Source organism: Diabrotica undecimpunctata, chromosome 8, assembly GCF_040954645.1.
Source record: "Diabrotica undecimpunctata isolate CICGRU chromosome 8, icDiaUnde3, whole genome shotgun sequence".
Classification (NCBI taxonomy): Eukaryota; Metazoa; Arthropoda; class Insecta; order Coleoptera; family Chrysomelidae; genus Diabrotica; species Diabrotica undecimpunctata.
This window is the reverse complement of record NC_092810.1, coordinates 45,286,697-45,312,902: the sequence shown is the minus strand read 5'-3', so window position 1 is coordinate 45,312,902 and position 26,206 is coordinate 45,286,697. Positions and strand designations below refer to the sequence as shown.

Here is a 26,206-nt window from a genome sequence, read left to right as displayed (position 1 = left end):
TACGAAAGATTGGCTCAAAAAACTGTTGATTTCTTTTTCTTCTGTATTAATTAGAATAGCAGGTACTTACATATTTTATGCACTAATACTTAATTTAATGAAGTAAAAACTATTTAATAAAATAAAATTGACTTAAAATCTGCTTCTATTTAAGATGCACTATTAATTGGCTTTTATTTGAGAAGCTAAAGAGACAGTTTGACCAGCGTGCTTCTATTTGAGAAGACAAAGAGGAAGTGCTTTGAGGTAGTTAGAATTGAATAGTTTGAATTTAAAAAACTGGCAGGAGCAGGAGATACAGGAAGAACAAGACATGCCGTGCTGATCGTAGCTCTATAATTTAGTTACATGGGAAATTTAAATATTTTAATTATTGTTGTTTATTTATTAAACAAACTATTGTAGAACAGACAATTTTTTACAAGCATCTTTACTTTTTATAGATTTCTACGTATTTTTTTACTATTTTAGGTTAAGAGGTTAGTGGAAGAAAAAGTTAAAGGTAACACCAAAAACAGAAATATTCTAGAGGACATCAGAGTGGGACTTCGCACCTCAATCACGTTATTCAAACCTCCACATTTATGGAAGTTTCTTATTATTACCATTACAATGACCACGTGTCTATGCAGGTATAATAATTTCTTTAAACTTTTATACATTTCAAGTTTAATCTAGTTGAAAGAGATATTGATCTTGGCAAAGGGCAGCTCTCAGTAAAACACTGGTTCAATTTAACTAAAAATAATATGTACAATAAAAAGTAAAACGTCAATCCTGGCGACGACGGCGATATGACCCACTGTTTAATATCTGTCAAAAATAAAATACAATTAATGACATAAAATCTAAACGGTAATTACGGTGTGTTATACATACTAGAATAGAAGAATAGAAGTCTTCAAAGAATAGCAAAGCTCCAGGACCAGACGAGCTACCAGCGGATATACTAAAATTGATAGACAAAGATCGAATCCACTTGTTAGTAGACTTATTTAACAAGATTTATGAAAACAGTATAATTCCTGAAGAATGGCTAAGATCAACGTTTGTCCCTCTTCCATAGAAGGCACATGCTAAGCAGTGATCATCGCACGATCAGTCTGATGAGCCACACCTTAAAAATATTTCTCAAAATAATTCACAATAGAATTTACAGAAAATTGGAAGGAGATATCGGAGAAACTCAGTTTGGATTCCGGGAGGGATATGGAACTCGCGAAGCATTATTTGCCTTTAACATCTTGACACAGAGGTGTTTGGATGTGAATCAAGATGTATTTGCTTGTTTCATTGATTACAACAAGGCGTTTGATAACGTCAAGCATGACCAACTTTTAGAGATCTTGGAAGCTAAACAGTTAGATACTCGCGATATAAGAATAATATCTACTCTGTATTATAATCAGAAAGCAGTCGCACGCATCGAAAATAGCACAACAAATGAAATTCAAATTTAAAAAGGAGTTAGACAAGGATGTGCGCTGTCACAAATGCTATTTAATCTATATTCGGAAGAAATTATGAAGAAAGCATTGGAGGAAGAAGAGATTGGGATAAAAGTTAACGACCAACCAATTAATAATATTAGATACGCAGATGATACGGTTTTAATGGCGGAGACAGTAGAAGACCTGCAAGCCATTTTAAACAAGGTAGTCACAGCTAGTGAAGAGAAAGGGTTAACAATGAACGTCAAGAAGACGAAATTCATGATTATTTCAAAAAAAAAACAAAGATTGAATGCAAACCTGTACATCCACAATAACGAAATCGAACGGGTGCACAAATATAAATATTTGGAAACAAGCGTTAATAACAACAATTACATCACAGAAGAAATAAAAACTAGAATTGGAAAGGCTCGAGCTGCTTTTGTTAAAATGAAGGACATTCTGGGAAATCATGACATTAACTTAAACCTGAAAATGAGATTGGTTAGATGCTACATCTTCTCGATACTACTGTACGGAGTAGAGACTTGGACTTTAAACAAGACCAATATTGATAAACTAGAGGCTTTCGAAATGTGGATATACGGAAGAATTTTGAAAATACCTTGGATAGACAAAGTAACAAATAGTGAAGTTTTTCGAAGAATGAACAAAGAAAGGGAGCTGTTACTCACCATCAAGAGAAGAAAGTTGGAATATTTTGGTCATGTGATGAGAGAGAAAAAGTACCGATTGCTCCAGTTAATTATCCAAGGAAAGATTCAGGGCAAGGAAGCGTGGGGAGACGACGTATATCTTGGCTGCGCAATTTAAGAGACTGGTTCCAGTGCACATCTAACCAATTATATAGAGCAACAGCTTCAAAGATACGAATAGCAATGATAATTGCCAAACTCTGTAGCGGAGAGGGCACTTGAAGAAGAAGATACATATAGGCGGAGAAGGGCTAAAGGAATAAAGATGGAACGGGCCAATCAACACTCCGGCGACGAACGGACGGTGACTAATCAGTACTCAGTCACAGGAAAAAATAGGTCTGTCACAGATCAATACTCCAAGACCGAGTACGGAACTGCTACTAGATCAATACTTTAGCAGAAGCGGTTGGCCTTTAGTGAATACTCAGAGGCACGGTGGAGTTCCCACTAGATTAGTACTCTAGAGGAACTCGACTCACTCTTGCGATGGCTGCTATTTTATACGGTTGTAGGCCTTCCTTCTCATCTAGCGCGCATAGATGGAAGAGAAACTTGTGGTGGGAATTGGGAATCCGTTTGTAAGGAGCGCTAACGGGACGGAGGCGATGCGCCTCGTTACATCTTAAAAAAAAAGTGGACACCTTAAAGAACACGATTTTTAAGTAGATTTGGTTGAGTAAGTGATTTATTGGTAGCCATAGTTTATTTTGTATTTTTTTAGGCTGTGGGCTATAAGTTATTAACATCTCTTTTCTCCAGCCACTGGAAAAGCGGGGTGAATGACTAAAAACCTGAGAAAATTTGATAGAAAACTTCACAAAGGAGTTGTATAGGTGGTTAAAATGTTTCTGTTAACCAGAACGTTATCAAACTTAGTACTTGCAGTATTTCCCTTTATCAACAGTTTCCTTCCATCATTGGAGTTGGAAACGAGTGACTGTTATCATAAAATTTCGCTGTAAATCTCTATAAAGGTTTTTCGTGGATGGTAAAAACGTTTCTATGAACCATAACATTATAAAAAATCATTGTGACGAGGAGAGCAACAAAGAGGAGTGAGTGGCGAAGAACTAGGCAATTTGCCAATAAAGTGTTTTTTAGATGTAGAAAATTACCATTTCTTTATTGTGAAGATTTCATTGATACTGATTGTGACTTTCTCGTTATGATTGATATGTTTAGAGATGATAGTAAATTAAGGGAATCTAAAAATTAGATAAAACGCTGAGTACCGTTTTGCTTTCCCCTCTCTTCCACCTTTTACCTTTTACGAAACGATGATAAAAACGATTCCTCTATAAAATGATATAAACATGATTGACAGAAACGTTTTTTTAACCCCACTACAACTCTTTACAAAGTTTTTTAGCGAATTTTCTGGTCTTAGTCACTTATCCCTTGGTTATCTCTGATGTTGAAAAATAATAATTGGGATCTCTGTAAAGAACGATTTTTGATAAAGTTTTTAGTCACATTTTCAAACCTTGGGGAGTAAATCTACACATACTACAGAACAGACAATTGGAAATAAAAGAATTATAGTAGAAATCTTTAAACAATAAACAGAATTTTCTTCGATTTGAATTTGGATGTGGATATAAAGTGTCAAGACATAATTAAAAAAAAAACAATTTCAAATTCACTTCGCAAACAGATCACAAACTTTACAAAATCAACGAAGAAAACAAAACAAAACTTTAAATATTTCCAAAATTTTTCACAAAACGTATCAAATAATTTCCAAAGTATATCATATCATATTTTGTCAAAAAGAAATTGGACTTCCTAACAAACAAAAAACGGTAGTTTGGTTTGATGGAAATATTAACAACGCGAAGCTTTTTAATTATCACTCTGTATTTACTTTCTTTCTTCTCTTTCAGTCTTCAGTGTTTACGTCAGTGGATGCCTCAGCTGTTTCAATCGATCGAAGACTACAAATCGATAAATCACGGCAATATTTCGCATATTTGTACAATGTTAAGTGGATTAAATCTGGAGAGAAGATCCAATGACGGTTGTTCTACGGTGAGTATAAATATATATATATATATATATATATATATATATATATATATATATATATATATATATATATATATATATATATATATATATAGAGTAAAATTTAATGGCATATCTCGCAAAACAGAAAACCAAAAAAGGTATATCGATTGAAGGCAACCGTATATACGTATTTCTGACTATTGGTCGTGTTCAGTATGGTGCAGCCAAGTTAGAAAAGGAGCATGTTAACTTGGGAAAGGATCACTACATGAGCAATGCGACCAATTTGTGGCAGTAGAGTTAGAAGACCCTGATGGTTTCCAGGGCAACAATTAACAATAACCAAGGTATATATATATATATATATAATATATAATATATATATATATATATATATATATATATAAAAGAAATACTGGATATTATTGACTGTCGACATAAACAAACAACACAGTTTATTAGGGCTGCAGTCAGGAAGTTTGGCCGGGATGTTACAAGAAACACTCTTTTGACTTTTGGTCTAGCTTTCGGAATTATTTTTATTCCTTCTTCAAGACACTGTCATTAGAATTATTTAATATGTTATATTTTATATGTGTGTAATTAATGTTGAGTGTCGTAGCTTTATATAAATAATCTGACTAGTAAGTTGCATTGACATTGACAACTTGTGATATATTGTAAATATTTACACATTCTTCTAATTACAGTGTCTTAAAGAAGGAATAAAAACAATGTCGAAAGTTAGACCAAAAGTCAAAAGAGTGTTTCTGTAACATTCCGGCCAAACTTCCTGACTGCAGCCCTAATAAACAGCGTTGTTTGTATATATATATATATATATATATATATATATATATATATATATATATATATATATATATATATATATATATATATACGAAAGTAAAAGATTGCTTCTCATCAGCAACCCTTGTGGGAGTTCAAGTGTTCCTGATGAGAAGTTAAATAACTCGAAACACGTGTAGGACAATTATTGAATTTGAATGAAATAAAATACAATCTTTACTTTCATTTTAAATTAAGGAATGTCCAGAGAGAGACATCAGGTGGAATCATTATTAAAATCACAACGTGTGAAGTTAGTACTGTGATATAAGTTGCATTAAAGAGGAACTAATAGATTTAAAGCTAAACAATGTTTCCATAACAGAAACTATGATATTCAATAAAGTTTCCAAAGAATAAATGAATTTTTCTTCTTCTTCGTGTTCTTTTTAATTCTACTTCATAGATTAGGTATCTAAATATGTCCTTCGAATATGCTTCCCAATATTACTTCATTTTGTTTACCAATACTTTCCCTGAGGGAGCGCATTCCACAGGTTGAGAATCGCTGTTGTACTACAGTCTTAAAATTCATTGTAAAATCACTTTTTAATTTCGTAGGAGTAAAATTATACATTACTGCCATTTTATTATACGAGTTCACTTAATATTGTTATTTATATCTGGCCAATGTTTTTATCGTTTAATATTTAATCTTTCGCTTGCTCATCTCAACATCTTTTGCAGGATGTTACAAAATCCATGGTCTACATAAATGCAATGGTTGGTGCCAGTTTTCCAGTTGTTGCTTATTTTCTAACGGGATCCATAATAAACCTTTTAGGAAAAAAGAAGGTTCTAAGTAAGTAAGACGATTCTATTATTTCTTTACCATTACTACTAATAAATAAAACACTTTTGACGAAAGATACGAAAAGATAACGAACAATAAGAACAAATAGAGATTAAAAAGGATGTTCGTCAATGCTGTGTGATGTTAAAAATGTATTCCTATAAAATATACTATGTACCATTCTAAAAACCAACGACTAATTTACAGTAAATAGTCGATCCATAAACAGTGTATGATTTGTATCGTATTTTTTTGTGATATTCTGTTAGAAACCTATTGAGAAGCTACGACTTTTCCATTTTAATTTGTGGAGTGAAAGATTGAACGAAATATCTAACCGACATAAATATTGGAGGTTGTTGAACGATGTATTACCCTGATTTTAGTCCTATTTCCATTTTCCATTTCCTGAGTTTTATTTTGGGCCATCTATTTTTGTCTCCAAGTCAATTTGATTTCCACAAGCTGAAACGAAATACTGTCGGGCAGTGCGCTTATTTCGCACCAAGAATACAGTCCCCCCGACTACTATTGAGATTAATAAATAATAATAATAATAAGAAAGCTGTACTACATTCGACGTCCAGATGCGTGCGAAAATTTTTGAGAGATACACCGACGTACCAAGTCACCTAGGACTCGATAACATGGAAAGAGTCCCACCAGAGCTGAATCCTTTTGATACCGTAGGTATCTGGGATGAGCGAATGTTCCCCTTACAGGGAGTGTGAGCCGTATGGCTAAATCTGAATAATAATACAAATTGTTGTTCCTTGAATCAGAAGGTTCATTACACGCCATTCAGGATCACGTTATACCAACCAATAATTACCTGAAATATATCTTCAAAGACCCTCAGGTCCAAAATGATAAATGCCGATATGGATGTCAAGCTCAAGAATCCATCCAAGGAGGGTACTATAGCGAAAACTTTAGATTTCAAGTATACCCACGGAAAAAACTCTAATGATGTGAGGTCCGGTCACCGAGCTGGCCATTCTATCGTACCTCGTTGTCCAATCCATCTACCACGATATTCCTCATCTAGGTAACGTCTTATTGCACCATAATGGTGTGCAGGAGTATCATATTGTTGAAACGTTATTTCCAAGTTGCCGAATTCATCTGTATTATGCTCCAGAATTTCAAGTATTAACGGTTCAATTGCATTTTGTAACATCTCCAGCCACACTTCAGAGGTTAAGTTAGTATTAGGAAAAACAGGCCCAACTATGTGGTTTCTCAAAATACCTGCCCAAACATTTATTTTTGTTTGAAATTGAGTATGTGTTTCACGAAAAATGTGAGGATTTGTGTCACTCCAATACCTCACATTGTGAGCGTTAACATTTCCATTGAGAGAAAAAGTACTTTCGTCACTAAAACAAATTGTTTTTATGTAATCGGGCTGTGGTTACTTTTATTAGACATATTTTCACAGAATTCTAGTCTTCGGTCGGGGTCATCATCTGAAAGTTGGTGCACAATTTTTAATTTGTATGGATGAAATTTGTTTTCAGCCAACACTCGGTGTACCGTCTTTTGACTGATTCCATAGATATATGCAACTTGGGCTGTAGAAGAAGTAGGGTTCACTACCATTTCTGAAATGATGTCAATTTTTTAACGAAAATTAAATATTAACTAAGAACAACTAACTAAAAACAACTTGACTAAATTTGAATTGACTAAACTAAGCAGAAACAGAAACTATATATTGAGCTATACCTAAACGTTTTTGCAAACTAAAAATAACTAGAGAATTGACAAACTTCAACTTTTTTGACAAATAGCCAAAAGCGGACGTTAGAATTTTTATTAATTAAATGCCAAACTAGAATTTTAGTATTTATTTAATTTATTCTTCAAAATTATCTTAAATCCAAACAAAATTAGTATGATTCAATAGGTATTCGCTCCGTGCGTGACTGACGCGACACCTACCGCCTTCATCTGACAGTTTTGGACCTACCAATTTTCAGGTTAAACATATGACATTAATGACATATGTTTGACATTGTTAAATACAGGCGAAATTGACAATTATTAATAATTAACTTTTTAATTATATTTTTTCAGTTTATGTACAAAATAAATGTAGTATTAAGCGAATAGGTATATTTAATTAATAAATATTCTAACGTTCGCCTCTGGTTAATTGTCAAAAAAGTTGACGTTAACGTAAAAACAATTAGAGAATTGAAAAACGTCAACTTTTTTCACAAGGCCTTTTTTAAAATTATCTGTCACAGTGGCGCTGTAACGTCATTTCACATTATAAGTATTACCGTTTAAAAGATACGAAGGGGGAACGGACTAGCACTGTATATGCATATATTATATAATACATATATATATATATATATATATATATATATATATATATATATATATATATATATATTCTTTTTTTAGTTATATTACCTGGTGTTTCGGTGGCATGCATTATTGGACTATTATATTGGCGAGAAGCTGTATATATAACTATATTTACAGGAGTATTCATCGCTTGTGGACATGTTAGTGCTTATATGTTCTTGTCTGTCATTGTTGATACATTCCCCACAAATTTAAGGTATGTATTGTAATTTATTTTAAATAGTTTACTCTACTTAGTTTAGCCTCTGTTCAGGAAAGGCATCATAGTCAGACAGAGCCAAATCTGGTGAATAAGGAGGTTTACGAACACTAAATCATCAATTGATTGTACGAAATTTCATCGATTACGTTGTTTCTGCCGTCCACACAGACACACACACACACACATACACACACATATATATATATATATAGTAAACTCTTAAATATTGGGGAAATCTGCAAGAAATACTCTAATGTGTATCAATTGTTTCGCCGAACGTTTTCGCCAAAGAGAATTAATTTGGCTTCTTCAGGGCTGAAAGAGAATAAATTATAATTAGCTACCATATATTATCTATTAAAACATTATTGATCTTACCGTAACTTAGAATTGTAGAGTTAGTATATTAAAAAACTTTGCTAGTAACATAGTGGTGTTTTTTGTTACTATGTGCAAAAAAAGTTTTTTATAAGAATTGAACTGTATGGTAGCTTCGAACTTGACACGTAAAGGCTTACCCAAGGTTAATCGAAAAACCCAATGCAACTACATTTAAAAGGAGGTAATTCTTTGAAATGTCGGCAATAACTAAATTTTTGATTTTAAATAGTTAAAAGTGAGGTTCTGTTTAAGCCAGAACGCAAGCGCTGACAACTTCATTATAATTGTAATATATAATCATATATATATATATATATACATATATATATATATATATATATATATATATATATATAATATTATATATCTATATATATATATATATATATATATATATATATATATATATATATATATATATATATAATGTGTGTGTGTCTGCGTTCTTTTATCTTTTGAGACAGCTATAAAAATGGTCCTATCTTCCTAAGTTCTCGGAACCTGCCCTTTTAGTTTCAGTAAAAACCATAAATATCCACCTTTAGTTTTTTTACCTCATACATAACCTACTACTAGAATATTATACTCATTCAACCTTGTACAGGGTTCCTTACTGGAACCGTGTTCCATCTTGTATAGGTCTATTCAATGTAGTCCAGTAGATTCTCGTAGTACCTAGCCAAGTAATCCCTCGCAATTATACAAGATATGTTGTACTGTTTCAGATTACCTAATATAGAGTCTGCAGCTAATTCTCCAGGAAATAGATTCATTGTATGTAAGGGTCCTTAGCTGAAGCATTTCTAGTAAAAACCTGTTACGATACTAAGTTTTTCTGTTCAATGTTTCGAAGTGAATACTTCTTTTTTAGTACTTATGCCCTATTACCGCATGCCTATTCAATATACATTTTGTAGCTGATCTTTTTTTAGCAAGATCACTATATCTCGTTGCTTTTTATTCCTTGATGAACTACTACAAATATTATACTATTGCGAAAACGATTTCCAATCTTAGATGTTTACGCCTTTTATCTCTGGGTATATATGTGACGAGGTGATAGTTCAAAGGTGTTTGTAGTAATTAGGGTTTGCCCTCATAAAACTGCATTTCATTCGATACACCAAGTTCATAATTAGTAATTTTTTTTTCTTTATCGGTAAAATTGTCTATTATGGTAAAGTTGGATTTAATAACCGATATTATTGCTGAGCTAATCTGCTCATAGAGTAAGTTTTTCATCAAAGTGGTTTCATATTGGTGCAGAAATCTGAGTAATATTAACGATTTTATAGAAAAAACTTTTATTATCTCTTTAACTTGTTCGTTGACAATAATACCCTCGCCTTTATTGTGGTCTATATGTGAATAAAACACCTGATTACCCTCTACTTGTATTTGTACTACCCTCATTTCTTTTACAACATTGTAAATTTTTCAGCATTGAACATAGATCTTACATTTTATATCGCTATTCTCTTCATAACTGACCGATAAACTCTTATGCGTACCATGATCATCTAATATTTATCAGCGATTGAGATCCGCAGCATGACGTTTTTCAATCATGTGATGATTTTTCCTGGAAAGTTTACTGAGATAGTTTTCCGTTGCTTTTTTCATCGCAGTATCTTTATCTATTTAACCAGTATGTAGTTTTTATTAATGACTTTTTGATATAAACACCTTAATTGAATATCTTCCAATGCTGTGTTTTCTATCCCTTTAATAATTTCGCCCCATTAATGATATAGCTGCTATCCTATGTTAAATTCTCGGTATAGGACTTCGTCTACTTGACATTGGAATACGTCATGACAGGGCTGAGGACTTCTCTGTCCAGTGTGTTTTCAGTGAAATACAGAAGAAACCCTACTCACTTTAGAACTCTATCATGTGTTCAATATCAAAACCTAGTGGAGTCTCGTCAATGTAGAGGACGTTATTATTTTTCCATCAAGTCCACTGTTGAAACCGTGCCTTCGTGATATTGAATTTGACTTGTAAAATAGTACTTATCATTTTAATTGACTGATTATAATATATCTGTGAGGCTCTTTGCAAAAACGTGATATGTCAAATAGAACAAATTTTCAGTAGAGCAAAATTAAAAATTTATATCCTCATGGCAATTTGTTTTTATTTTTTACTCGCTCAAATTTTTTTAGATTTATATAAAATTTCGTGTATAAATAAACAAAATGCTGCTTAAACTGATAGTATACATTAATTTTGGAAATTCTATTGCGAAGAGGGATTTTACTAACATATCATGTTTTGACAAATATCTTAGATGCCATATATAGAAATATCTTATCAAAGTAAAGTACATAAAATACGTGAATATCTTCTTCTTCTTCGCGTGCCATATCAGAGTTATCCGACGTTGGCGATCACCATTGCGAATATCATAATTACAAAATAAAAAATGAAGAAATTTATACCGAAACTAAAACTTTGATATTTAATAAAAATGGTTAATTTTAACCAATTAATAAATAATTTAAACTTCACCAATTTATAGAATATCTAAATTTAAACTGTAGTATAAATCTCTTTGAAATGAGTAATAACAATTAGCAAAATTATTTTTATTCACTGTTATCAATTTAGATAAAACAGCAGTGTTTATCATTTAACAATAAAACATTAAATTCCATCATTTACATTCTCACTAGTCTTGAGTTCGTGCTAAAATAGATGGGACACTGGATTAAGGTATGGCAGCAGGAAAAGCAAGTCTTCCTTTTTTTGATATTTAGTGGGTTTAGGTTCACTATAAACAGGTTCTAATATAGGATACATCTGTTGTCCTCTACGTTTAATATTAGGCCTAGAAACGTCAAGACCTTTATGTGCATATTTAATATCTATAACACCAAAACCTAGAACTTTAATATCATGCCATTTCACATTTTCATTATCCACATCTTTATCACGCTTTACATAGTTATTTTGGTAAAGTTTTGAATACGCTAAAAAATCTTTCCTCTGGATTCTGATAACTTAAAATTTCTTCTTACCAGGGACAGTTCTAACAAACTGGTATAGTCCTACCAGAGATCTAAGAGAGTCATTAATATGTTTATTATCGATAAGTGTCTACCGCAAGGCATCGAGGGATCGCCTCTGGACAGGATCGTACTTTTATTTTCGATTTGCGTCACTTATTCGATTGTTAGGTGGGTTTAAAAGCCGGTCTTTATTATTGTCTACTAAAGTTTTAATAGTTGGAAAAATATTTGCATACACTACATTCACATATTGACAAAACTTTATCATTTCTAAATAGAGTACAAAAACAACAGAGGCAAAAATATTTTAGAAAATTATTTTCAAAATTGAGATGTGTCTAAAAGCTGGTTTTATACCATTATCAACTGAATTTAAAAATATTTACATACATTATGTATACGTAGAAAGCTTACCATTTATAAATACAATTCAAAAAGTACTTAGATTTAAAAAAAAATACATGGACAAGTAAGTTTCACTCTCACTGTCGTTATCTAGATCTATAATAATTGTTTCTTTGAGCAACCTATCTGTATTTATATAAGATCTTTTCATCTTTAGAACATGTGCAACACTATTTTTCGTGCTGTTCTTGGCTATTTTCTTTATTTCTAATTTAATTAGACGAACCACAGATGAATTTAGGGTAAGCGAAACATTACTTCTCCTTAACGATGCTTTTAGCTCATGTCATATATGTTTAATAAAATTGAACATGCAATAGTAAGGAGGAAGTCTTAATACTGTATGACCCATTTATTCCACCAAACTGTCGCAATAATACTTTTTTTGATGGAAAATGATTTTAATGTTTCAAGTAATACAAATCATGAATGTGTTGCTTGTGTGAGTCCATTTCAAAAGGTAAAAGAAATAATAAGTTAGACTTACTTACAATCAATTTAATTTAACTAATCGGACGACCGGTTTCGCTTTCTATAATATGCAAAGCATCTTCAGGTCACGATACAAAGTTAAAATGCTGAAAATAATATGGGATTATTATTTTCAGCATTTTAACTTTGTATCGTGACCTGAAGATGCTTTGCATATTATAGAAAGCGAAACCGGTCGTCCGATTAGTTAAATTAAATTGATTGTGAGTAAGTCTAACTTATTATTTCTTTTACCTTTTCAAGTAATTGTTTTTGAGAATAATTATCTTCATAATATATCATTTTCCAGCAAATATTCCTGGAATCTAAGTTTGGTGTCATTAGAACATGGAAGTTTATTCAGCCTACGAGTGTGGTAGATGGCATTGTCCATCACAATTACACTGTTTGGTGGTATATTTGGCAATAACTTCGCTGAAAACCAGTTTTGAAATAATTCTGACGTGGTGTCAACATGTTAGTCGAGACGGGAGTCCTTAATGTTTTTGCATGACAAGGCTAAAGCATTAGGTATAAAACCATTTTTTGTTCCTGCATGGATTATTGTAATACGTTTTCCTTAATTTGATGGAGCTTTTTTGTACAGCGACCAGAAGAATCTGCCCAAACATATTTTGGAACGTCATTGGTGTCAAACCACGCGTCATCCAGATAAACAATTTCTCTTCCACTTTCTCTGAATTTATAAATTTGAATTAAAAATTCTGTCCTCCAGATTTGTAGACGAGCAGATTCCATAATCACTTGGAGTTTATCGATCGTTTTTATTTTAAAGTCGTTTTTTAGAAGACATTGCCATTATTCTCGCACTGCAGCACTTGATTCTTCTGTCATCTTTCTGCAACTTTTGCATGATGATTTTTAACGTGGGGACGATGTGTTCTTCATACATGTTATAAATTTTTCTTCTAATGATTTCCACATTACTCCGGTCTAGTTTCCTAAACATATCAGCGTCTTTTCTTTGTCTTCTACTTACTATCGGTGGTTTTGTTATGAACCACACTGTGTTTAACGGTGAACAGTGAAAACTGGTTTTCATCGAAGTGATTGTCAAGTATACCACCAAACAGTGTAGTTGTGATGGACAATGCCAGCTACCACAGTCGTAGGCTGAATAAAGTTCCATGTTCTAACGACACCAAACTTAGAATCCAGGAATATATAATGAAAAATGATATATATTATGAAGATAATTATTCTAAAAAACAATTACTTGAAACTTTAACATCATTTTTCATCAGAAAACAATATTATTGCGACAGTTTGGCGGAAGAAATGGGTCATACAGTATTAAGACTTCCTCCTTACTATTGCATGTTCAATCCTATTGAACACATATGGCATGAGCTAAAAGCATCGGTAAGGAGAAGTAATGTTTCGCTCACAATAAATTCATCTGTGGTTCGTCTAGTTGAATTAGAAATGGAGAAAATAACCAATGGCAGCTGGAAAAATACAGATAGGTTGCTCAAAGAAACAATTATTATAGATCTAGATAACGACAGTGAGAGTGAAACTTACTTGTCCATGTATTTTTTTTTAAATCTAAGTACTTTTTGAATTGTATTTATAAATGGTAAACTTTCTACGTATACATATTGTATGTAAATATTTTTAAATTCAGTTGATAATGGTATAAAACCAGCTTTAAGACACACCTCAATTTTGAAAATAATTTTCTAAAATATTTTTGCCTCTGTTGTTTTTGTACTCTATTTAGAAATGATAAAGTTTTGTAAATATGTAAATGTAGTATATGTAAATATTTTTGCAACTATTAAAACTTTAGTAGACAATAATAAAGACAGGCTTTTAAACACACCTAATAATCGAATAAGTGACGCAAATCGAAAATAAAAATACTATCCTGTCCAGAGGCGATCCCCCGCTACCTTGCTGTAAACACTTATCGATAATAAATATTAATGACTCTCTTAGATCTCTGGTAGGACTATACCAGTCATGAGGTATACTTATTTCAATTTGTAAAGATTTTTTGGCACGCTTAATTCTCGCATGGTCGGCATCACATTCCATTACAGTATGATCCACTTCCAGGAACTTACGTTCTATTTCTTTTATTGTTGTTGATCTACAAACAAATAAATATAGTGCTCCTGCAACAATGTTATTTTTATTTTGCCCGTAGCAAAAATCCGAATATACAACTAATTTTTAAACTGTATCGACTAAGCTGTCAAGGAATTTTAAAAGACAGGAAGCTACTTGATCTGCTCCATGATCTGACAACCCCTCATGCCATATGAAACATGAAGTGGTATTTTCAGTGCAATTTCTGATAATGAGGTTATATATCCAGAACAATCTTTTATCTTCTTCAAGTGCCATCTTCGTTCCGAAGGTTGGCGATCATCAGGGCTATACGTATTTTCGAAACTGCTGACCGAAACAATTCGTTGCTGCTACAGCTATACCATTCCCGTAGATTCTTTAGCCAGGAGTTTCGTCTTCTTCCTATGGACCTTTTTCCTGCTATTTTCCCTTGCATAATTATTCGAAGCAGTTCATATCTTTCGCCTCTTGTAATGTGTCCCAAGTATTGCAGTTTTCGTTTTTTGATCGTAAATATGACTTCCTTTTCTTTATTCATTCTTCTCAAGACCTCGACATTTGTGACTCTCTCGGTCCATGATATTCTCAGGATTCTGCGATACATCCACAGTTCAAATGCCTCTAATTTTTTGGTATCAATCTTTTTCAACGTCCATGACTCCATTCCGTAGAACAGCACAGAAAGTACGTAACATCTCATCAGGCGAAGTTTCATTTCAAGGCTCAAATCTCTTCCGCAGAACACTCTCTTCATTTTAGTGAATATGGATCTGGGTTTTTCTATTCTTATTTTGATTTCTGCTGACCTATCGTTGTCTTCATTTATAAAAGTGCCTAAATATTTGTATTTGCTAACTCGATCGATAATTTCATTGTGTAAATATAAATTTTGGACATTTTGTGTTGATTTCGATATTACCATACATTTAGTTTTCCTTATGTTCAAAGATAGTCCATATTCTTCGCTGCAGTCTGCTATCTTATTCACCAATGTCTGTAGCTCTTCAAGTGTTTCTGCGATCAGAACGGTGTCGTCGGCAAATCTCAGATTGTTTAATCTAACACCATTTATTTTAATACCTACGGATTGCTCAAAGAGTGTTCTATTCATTACGTCTTCGGAATAGAGATTAAACAGGGTTGGTGACAGTATACACCCTTGTCTCACACCTCGCTTTATTTCGATTTCTTCAGTGGTATTATTCTCTACTCTCACTACTGCTTTCTGATTGTAGTACATATTTGCTATTAGTCGGATGTCTCGTTTATCTAAATTCTTTTCTGTCAGGAGTCTGATTAGGTGATCATGCCGCACTTTATCAAAGGCCTTGTTTGTAATCTTTTATAGTAGACTCTATTTGTGCTTAAATTTGGTGTTGGTAGGTACTGTTGCAAGTCAAATACTAAAATAACCATTTTACCGCTACTATTTCTGGAATGTCTGTTTTTTTTTTCATTATATGCAATCTCTGCTAGCTAAATGTGTTTATTTTTCTTCTCATTCACGGCTGCACGCATGTCTTCACTACTAGAAGATTTTTTTGGTTTTCTAGATAATCACAAATCTTACATGTATCAATACTAGGATTTTTAAATTTATATCCAAGTTCTTTAAAAATCTTAGCATAAAATGAATATGATACAGGCATTGTTCTGTTTGATGCATAAAGATCATAAAGATTTAATATTTAAGTTGGGAGCTAGATAGAGTCGACTTGTGTATTTTCGAAAGTAGTGGCTCTCATTTTTTGTGAAAGATTCTATATGTTTTATAACCTCAGCTTTTTCATCTGGTAGAGTTATGTGTTTGGCGTTTACCAAATCCATTAGGTTCTATAAAACCTATGGGTGATAGTTGTTTCTTTTTCATCAAAATATCAATTTTTCCTCTTGTGATACTATGCATATTTCTTTGCAAATTTTTAATGTTTTTTCGTTATATGTCATATATATAACGAATATATATATGATACCACAATCTGTCTATTTATATTATTTCTGCATTCTCATTTATCTTTTCGTTCTGTCTTCTTTGACTCTATCTTTATTCTTTCAGAAATTACACGGTCTTAGTCTTGCACTTTCTTGAGAAAATCATAAAAAAATTCTTTTTGTTCATCTAGGGAGAGTTTCTCGTGACATTTATTGCGACAGCATGTAGTAAGCGCTTAAAATACTTTTGCAAGCTTTTGTATACCTTTTATAATTCTTCTCTAAATTCTTCTCAAAACATCTTCTTTTTTTCTTATTTCTACTCTGTTATATTTTGGTTTTTTAGATTGAACAATTTTTTTGGTCTTTGCCATCATCACTTTTATTTGTAAAACTACTTACTTTTATTACTATTACTACTACTATTATAACTATTACTTACTTTCTCACACATATTATTACTGGTACTAGCTGTTATTTTACACTTTTTAGATTGAATTGATTGATATTTACCTAGCCTTTACCTCTCATTGTCACTTGTGTCAAATGAAGTATCCGGATATATAATTTTCATCTACATCTGAATTATCACTTCACAAATATGACACTAATTCTTAAGAATGACCAGTTGCTCCAGAGGTTGAATTTATTTCTTTAATTTCGGCATCATCTAAATACCTTTTCAATCCTCCTATATCACTTCCCACTGATTTGTTAAAATCCTCACTTTCAGCGTGTAATACTGTTTCTTCGTTATTTACTAAAACTGCCGAAGTTTCATGTTTTGTATAAAACTTAATGAGGTCGCTGGTTAAATGATATTCGATAAATAATAATAACGAAAAAATGAAATAATTTGTTTGTAAATCAATTAGCGAAAAATAGCAAATATAACTGTCAATAAATTAGGAAAGAAACTGGTCTTACTCATTATTGTTGTCTGTACAAAGAATATAGACTCACCTTTTGAAATATTGATGTCGTAGCCAAGGAAATCTCGTTGGTACCGTCGGGGCGTCGGCCGACGCTCGATGGCGAGAACCTATCACGCACTAGGTCTGTCTCGATCGCTGTCTGGGGATGAAGTGTTTTTAGATTGCAGGTCAGAAAAGAATCTTTTGGCCGTTGGGTAGAAGAGGGTACATCAATAAATCACCCTATTGTATTGTAATTGAGACCGTAATACGAAACCGTACACTTGTGTGCATCTTGGTGACACCGAATACAAAGGAGTCAAATTCTCCGCACTTCAAACATAATACATGAGACAACCAGTTTGGCAATTTTACGAAATAACCGGAAACAATATGTTTTACCAAAGTCGTTAGAATACATAGCATTATATTAGATCACATTACAGTACCGTAACAGAAATATTAATAGTAAAAATATGAAAAGAAATAGTACATACTTTCCCAAACATTTCATGTTGGCTAATAACCATATCAACTAACAGCTTTTCACACAACATACTTTTTACTAATAGTTTTCTTAAAAGAACCAAAGAACCATCTTATTTTAGTAAAATGCACAACACTAAATTTGGGTTATTTTATCTGTTGTCTATAGAACATCCGTCCACATTTTAAATTTGATAGTGACAAAACTTGATATGTCGACTTATCAACTTTTGGCAAAAATTAAAATGAAGTAATTTATTATATATCATGTTTCGTTGTTAACTTATATACATTTAATAATATTTTCCTTAGACATATCAAGATTTGGCATTTAAAAATATAACTTTAAACACATATCATGAATCACAAAGCTGAAATCCGTGATTTTTGACATATCCACTTTTAGCAAATAGCCACAGATATGATCAACGTCTTCTTGATATTTTGAAGCAGGAAGCTTCAGTTCAGTCTCAGAGACTGGGACAAAGTTCTTCAGGGACTCCTCGACAGGGAGTTGTGTAAACTTTCATTTATTTTGATTCTAACATCAGATCTGTGGTTAGGATCTCAGTTATCGCTATATAGTAGTAAATTCAGGTTTCAGGACGTTAAAAGTTTTAACAGTACAATAACAGTTTTAGTAAGTAAATTACAATCATACAGTAATATATCGCCATCAACCAAGCAACATCATTTAACTTATTTTTCTTCAAGTTTACAGGAGAGCAGTAACAAAACAAATTATTTTTATTGACGACGAATCTACCAAACCAGCCCTCAATCGATTTAGTATGAGAACTAAATGGGATACGTGGTGTTGTAGTTAGAAATGTTATACGTGGTGTTGCTTTTTTGCGATTACAGCCAAAGCTGTTGAGATTTTTTCAAATCTAAAGTCATACAGATATTCCGCGTGAGACTTCGCATCAAATGAAACAAAACCCCATTTATCAAAAAATTGAGTTTCGTGGTGTTGCTTTGTTGACGACGATATATAGATTTTTACAACTGTGAAATGCTTTAAACCAGTATCGTTTACATTTAGGGCTTCCGCATTGATAATATCGCCAGCAATAGGGCGGATGGGAACTGTTGGCACCAATGCACTATTTCCGGTGTTGTTTAAACAAAGCTGTAGCGTTACCTTTATTGTTATTGGTGGTTCTATGGCAGGTAAGTAATAGTGTAAGGTTAAGTTAGGTTAGGTATATAAATATGTTTAAATTTTTTAAAGTAACTAACAATTTTGATTACTTACGTGACTGTTGATACCCCTTAATAAATTCAGTATTTTTTTTCGACTTTCAGTAGCGAAGAAAACTAAAAATTATACAGAAACAGAAAGTAAAATAAAAGAGGAGCCCAATAACAACAGTGCATAAACTGGGAACACAAGTCATATATAAATACCGTACAAAGGAAATATAGTATCGACTAAAATGTAAAAATCATGATGATGGACTTAAAGACAGTAGAGAGTCTCGTTGAGAGATATTCTTAAGCAAATAAACAATCAAATAACAGGATGAAAATGCGCAATTTTCTTTTTAATCTCCATAAGAAAATCTGATCACTAGATCGACACATATAGAGTAAGTTATCGTGAGAAAGTGACGTCCCATTCCCTGTCAATTACGCCTTGTCACGCGGAATGCATGAAAATAATTTGTATGGAATGGAAAATAATTTGTATGGAATGGAAAATAATTTGCGACAAAGTAGTGGCAATTCAGTATAATTTTGTTTATAAGGTGATAACTTTCATAATCTACATAATTCCAGTTAGGAAGTGAATATTTCCATTTAAGAAATTATTGTTAGCCAGAGCAACATGGAAAGTAATTCAAATGAATGAAAGGCAATAAAAATCGGAAGTAATAAAATAATTATGCCTACTTCTTGGGGTCTCAAGTAGTTCAACTCATCTTCGTCATTTAGTACAAAAATAATCTTTAACTATAGAAAAGTTATTTTATAAATATTTTACTTTATTTTAGTGTGTGGTATACTGAACTTTTGGCTGCCAGATACAGAGCGCAAAGCTTTACAATGAGTCATACATGTGAATGGGCGAATAGGAAAGGAATTCGCTCGGTTTTGCAAGTTCAAACTAGTTTCTTATATAAGAAAACTTGTTCAACAGCTGTGATTAAACATACATTTTATTTTGTAGATTTTGTCTATAAATAATAAACGTATATTAATTTTACTGTTTTATTTACTGACCTTAACCCTGAACTAGTATCGTGGGGTCATAGATGACCCGAATTTTAAAAACCTCTAAACAAGATATAAAAATACGTTTATTATTTTTTTTTTGTATTTTAGATAAATGCATGTGTATATAAAAGAGATTTTTTGTAAACTTAAAATTTATTTCAAGAAAATTAAGATGCTATAATAAAAATAATAGAACATTAAAAAAATTTTTTATCAAAAACATAATTTATTATCCAGAGATCCAGCTCATCAGTTCTAGTTGCAGTTCTAATAGTCCAGACTGTGAGTAAAAAAAAAGGGACAGTTTTTGTCATAATTCTATAATTAATTGTAGCAGTTGGGGGTTGTAGGGGGGACCTTCCTGAGTAATTCTTATGTAAAAGCGACCAAATTTTTGGTTATTATTTTTTTATAGACGAAAAACAGTGAAAAATTCGTATATTTTTCCTTTTTTTAATATATCATTTAAGGTAATTATTTTGAAGCAAAACTGCTTATAACATATTATTCCTTATTTTTTTACCTGCCATTTAAGCTTTTGTGAGTTCAATTTGGTCCAATAGTTTATGCATAATTAGCCTTCAAAGACGAAAATCGCTGTTTTTTTTTTCAAATTGCAATATTTATTTCAAAAATTTTTTTGAACGATTTAACCTTTAAAATGAAGCTCTTTTGATTCCCCATCGAATAAAATTTTGTAAAGTAAAATTCGTTAATTTGTTGCTGAGAAACATTCATTTGTTGTCCCCACGACCAAAATTTTGAAATGCTGTAACTTTTTTTTAAAAATGGTAGAAAGATTTTTCAAAGTGATTTGTCTTCTTTGAGATTTAAATTTTCATTTCATACCCTGAGATATTCCAAAAAAATATTTTTTACCCCTCATTTTTTAATTTTAAAAAAGTACTATTTTTTATTTATAAACAATTAAAGTTGTAGCCGTCTCTGATCATTGCACGTAATTTTAACTTTCAGATTCTTTTAGCTGAAGACAAAACAAAGATTTTAAAAAAAACATTCTACGACCAATAGGAGCCGAGATAATTTTTTTTTAAATCATAGCCGCTTTATTTATAACAATTAGGGAACAAATCACACGGCATTCGACAGTTAAATATCTACATTTTTAAATGGTATACATTATTTCATATAAAAAACGTTATTTTTTTATTAAAAATGAATAATAAAAACAATCAATTTCTGTGCGACCGAGTCAGAGAGGTGGTGGGGGAATCTCTCTTAGGCTCGCGCAGCGCGTAGAAAAATGAAATCGGAAGTTAAAAACAGCGGCGCTCGGAAAAATTTGCATTATCTCGGTCAAATATGAACCAATTTTGATGTTTTTTGGGGTAGCTTGAAAAAATATTAACATCTACATCATTTATATTTATGCATAAATATTTATTCAGCGCTTATGAATATGATATTATAAATATTTATATATTTTTATATATTGAGTGTGTACTTAAGAAATTAAATTACATATGTACAATAAAAATAATATTTTACTTACGTGTGATTTATTGGTCACTTTATTAATGAAAAAATTAAAAAACTATTGGACCAAATTGAACTCACAAAAGCTTAAATGAAAGGTAAAAAAATAAGGAATAATATTTTATAAGCAGTTTTGCTTCAAAATAATTACCTTAAGTGATATATTAAAAAAAAAAAGAAAAATATATGAATTTTTCACTGTTTTTCGTCCATAAAAAAATAATAACCAAAAATTTTTGGTCGCTTTTATATAAGAATTACTCAGGAAGGTCCCCCCTACAACGCCCAACTGCTACAATTAATTATGGAATTATAACACGTTTTTTTACCCACAGCCTGGACTATAAGAAGACAGAAGGAACATACAAGTGAACGTCGGAAAAAACCTGTAAGTTTTTGATTATTTATTATCATTTAGAGCAGTGCATTTTTTTTGTAAATTTAAAATATTATTAAAGAAACTAAAAAAAGCTTTCAATTTTTACTAATACTTAATTGAAATATTTTTATTCTGCATACCTTTTTACTTAAAATAATAATATTTTGTCTACTGCTAATTCAAATCTAATATTTTGATTATTTTGATATTAATTATATTCGATAATTTTGATTCTTATAGTTTGAAATTCTTGAAACATTTGATTTTCATAATATAATGACATACTTATTTTTGACAAATCGTTATTTTTATACACATTTTGAGTTCATTCAATTCCACGTATATCGTATTTGCATTTTTTATATAAAGAATTTTATTTCTCCGGTTACAAGTGATAATATTACATTTTTTAATTGATACAATAAGCGGTGTCAACAAGGTTGAGATCATTGCGTTGTTGTGTAAGGTAATCTTGCTGAGACTTTAAAAGTTGAATTTAGGTCAAACTTATATACTTACGTAGTCGAAATGCACAGATTATATACAGAACAAGAAAAACTAGGTCAAGACATAACTAAGTTTCTAATTAACTTAAGAAAATTAAGGAAAGAAAAACGTATGACAGAATACTTAAACATAAAAAAACAGACAATGGAAGAATTGTGGAGCGACTTTGAACTTCAAAACAGAGAAAATGAAGAAAAGGGTTCAAGAGATGATAAATATTTTACATCTAACTTTTACGAGCAAGTACAAAAAAATATGAAGAAACGAAAAAGACGTTAGAGAAATTTATTAAAAATTCATACAAGTCTTCGACAAAAATTACAGAAGTAGAAATTAGGATGGAAAAACTTCATCATTTATTGGAAGACGACGAAAACGATGAAGATATAGGTACAAGGGGATTTAAAAGAAGAGTTACAAAAAAAAGATGCTTTAATAATGGAAATAACTTTGGACAATGAACAGGATGCACTAGAAGAAGGTGAAATAGAAAGATTTTATATAATGAAAAGAAGGGTGCGGTCGATCATACAAGAAAATAAGAGATTGGAGGCGGAAGGATGTGAGAAAGAAAAAATAATATTACCCCAAGTGAAGTTACCCTGTTTTGAGGGAAGGTATGAATCCTAGGTAACATTCTATGATAGTTTTAAACGTTTGATACATGAGAATAACCAACTATTAAATGTGGAAAAAATGCAGTATCTGAAGATAAGCCTCCGACGAGAAGCAAGTAGAATAATACAACATTTAAACACAACAGAAGCAAACTACAGTGTTGCCTGGAAAATGTTGCAAGATCGGTATGATAATCCAAGGATAAATCAATTTATATTAATAGACAAGATACTTCAGGCTGCGGAGATAAAAGAAGCGTCAGCAAAGGCGCTGAAAACATTACATAATATTCTCCATGAATGCTTAGAAGCGTTTAGTGGACTAGGTATAATGACATAGTCCTGGAGCACTATTCTATCAAGGATGAGCATGTGAAAGTGGGACACAGAAATTAGGAGATTATATGAAACGTCAATTCAAGACAGTAGGGACATTCCGACATATATGTCAACACAGGAATTCCTACAAAGAAGATTCCAGACATTGGAGATGTTGGAAACAGAAAGAAAAGGAACAGATCACAGACAACAGATAAAGAAGGAGATAACCTGTGTGGTGTGTCATAAAGAACATAAACTGTTCAAATGAACAAAGTTTCTAAGTCAACAAGTACGCGAAAGAAACAAAATCCTAAAGGAAAAGCAATGGTGCGGTAGATGCCTATTACACAAAGGAAAGTACCATGTTATTCCTCTTATAGATGTGCAAAATGTGGTGGACAGCACCATTAATTACTACACTTACCATTAATTGCATGTCAGAAGATCAGTATGATAACAGAAAGAATTCAGAAAATAGAAGGCCACAAAATAGACCAAATTCTAGTGGGTCAGGTCAGTATGATAACAGAAGGAATTCAAAAAATAGAAGGCCACAAAATAGACCAAATTCTAGTGGGTCAGAATGTCAGTACGATAACAGAGGGAATTTTGAAAACAGAAGGCCACAAAATAGACCCAATTCCAGTGGGACTAGAATGAAAAAGTGCTACTTGCAGGGCATTAGTACGAGTAAGAGACTCAAAAGGAAGCTCACACTTGATGAGAGCATTGATTGACGAAGGCTCGCAGCCATCATTGATTACAGGGCAGGCCGCTACAAGTCTCGGAATAAAAAGAAAGGCTGTCCACGCTCAGATATCTGGAATTGCCAATGAAGACCAAAGGACGTCGAAATGGAGCGTGATATTAAACTTAGAGGCGCATTTCAAAAATGAATTTGAAATGAAGACCGAAGCACTTGTACTACGAAAAATAACAAAAAATCTACCGGATAAGGAGATACATATGAAAGAAAGGAACAATAGGAACTTAGTCCTGGCGGATCCAAATTTTAATGAAACAGGTTCAATAGATATTTTATTAGGAGCCGAAGAATATAGTTTAATATTACTGGACGGAGTAGATCCAACAAAGGATGGTTTGCTCACCCAAAATACAAAATTGGGTTGGATAATGTCATTGATAGCACAGTAAGAAAATATTCCTAATGTACAAGTACTTAGCATAATATCTAGACGACAGATGGATGACGAAATAAAAAAAATACTGGGAGTTAGAAGAAGTAGATCAAAGCCAAACTCTCTCTCTCAAAGTAAAAAGGGATAACGAAGAAAGATTTATAGTTAAAATAGCCTGTAATTCTAATACAAGCCTATTAGGGGACTCAAATCAGCAAACATATGCGAGACTGCTGCAATTAGAGAAGAAATTTCAAAGAGACAGAAACCTATAAAAAGAGTACAGGAAATTTATAAAGGAATATGAAGATTTAGGTCATATGAAATTGAATTATACCGAAACCATAAATAAGCAAGAGTATTACCTTCCTCATCATGCAGTAATAAAAGAGGATAGTATCACAACAAAATGCAAGGCCGTGTTTGACGTTTCCAGTAAAAGTTCAACAGGAATCAGTCTCAATGATATAATGCACTCTGGACCTCGTTTGCAACAAGATCTTACAAATATATTAATACATTGGAGGTCGTACAAAATAGCATATACGGCAGATCTAGAGAAAATGTCTAGGCAAATAAAGATAGCTGAAGAAGATCAAGTTTACCAGAAGATATTATGGAGACAGTCTGTAAAAGAACCAATAAAGAAGTATCAGTTGTCAACAGTAACATACGGTACGAAGGCAGCGTCATACCTTGCATTAAGAACGATACAGAAATTATGAAATGACGTGAAATTAAAATATCCACTAGCTGCGGAACTTGTTAAACAAAACATACACGTAGACGACGTGCTAGCTGGATCACAAACGTTGGCTGAAGCTCATCAAGCTCAAACTGAGTTAACAGAAATGTTCAAAAAAAGGGGGTTTTGTATTAAGAAAGATTTAATGGAAACAATACTGGAAGAACTAAAAAGTGTCTATCTCAAAACGTTAGACAGAGAAGATATACATAAAACGCTAGGGATCCACTGGTCACCGGTTGAAGAGGTAATTATATTTAAAATAAAATTAAACGAACATAAAAAAATAACAAAGAGGCTGGTGTTATCGGAAATAGCAAAAATATATGTTATAATATAATATATTTTTGGAACAGTTGGAGACATGACTACTTGTCAAATCTACAACAGTGATATAAGTGGCAAAAACCGTCGCAAACCTAGAAAAAGAAGAAGTGGTAATAATAAAAGAGGATGACACCTCGCCGGTAAATGGCCATTAGCGAAGATAATCGAAACACATCGCGGAGCTGAGGATTTGACACGAGTCGCAACAGTTCAGAAGGCGAACGGAAAAGTAACTACTCGTCCTATACACAAGTCAATACCAATAGTACGAGAGCCCACCTCACGAAAGACAAATAGAGCACGTAGTATATGGAGAAAATTTATGGTTTGCATCCTATTTTTAGTATTTTTGAAGCTATCAAATGCAAATTT

General features: G+C 32.1%; 1 protein-coding gene across 2 annotated transcripts in view; it reads left to right on the top strand.

Moving 5' to 3' along the window:
• The window catches only part of LOC140448393 (synaptic vesicle glycoprotein 2B-like), a 41,901-nt gene extending 21,610 nt beyond the window's left edge, over positions 1-20,291 (top strand). For both annotated transcript variants that reach the window (XM_072541480.1, XM_072541481.1), the window contains exons 6-11: positions 472-632; positions 4,036-4,180; positions 5,696-5,810; positions 8,217-8,376; positions 19,128-19,255; positions 20,080-20,291. In XM_072541480.1, coding sequence (XP_072397581.1) covers positions 472-632; positions 4,036-4,180; positions 5,696-5,810; positions 8,217-8,376; positions 19,128-19,255; positions 20,080-20,135 — 765 coding nt within the window. In that variant the 3' untranslated portion in view covers positions 20,136-20,291. The remainder of the gene's footprint in view (positions 1-471; positions 633-4,035; positions 4,181-5,695; positions 5,811-8,216; positions 8,377-19,127; positions 19,256-20,079) is intronic.
• The last annotated feature ends 5,915 nt before the right edge of the window (positions 20,292-26,206 follow it).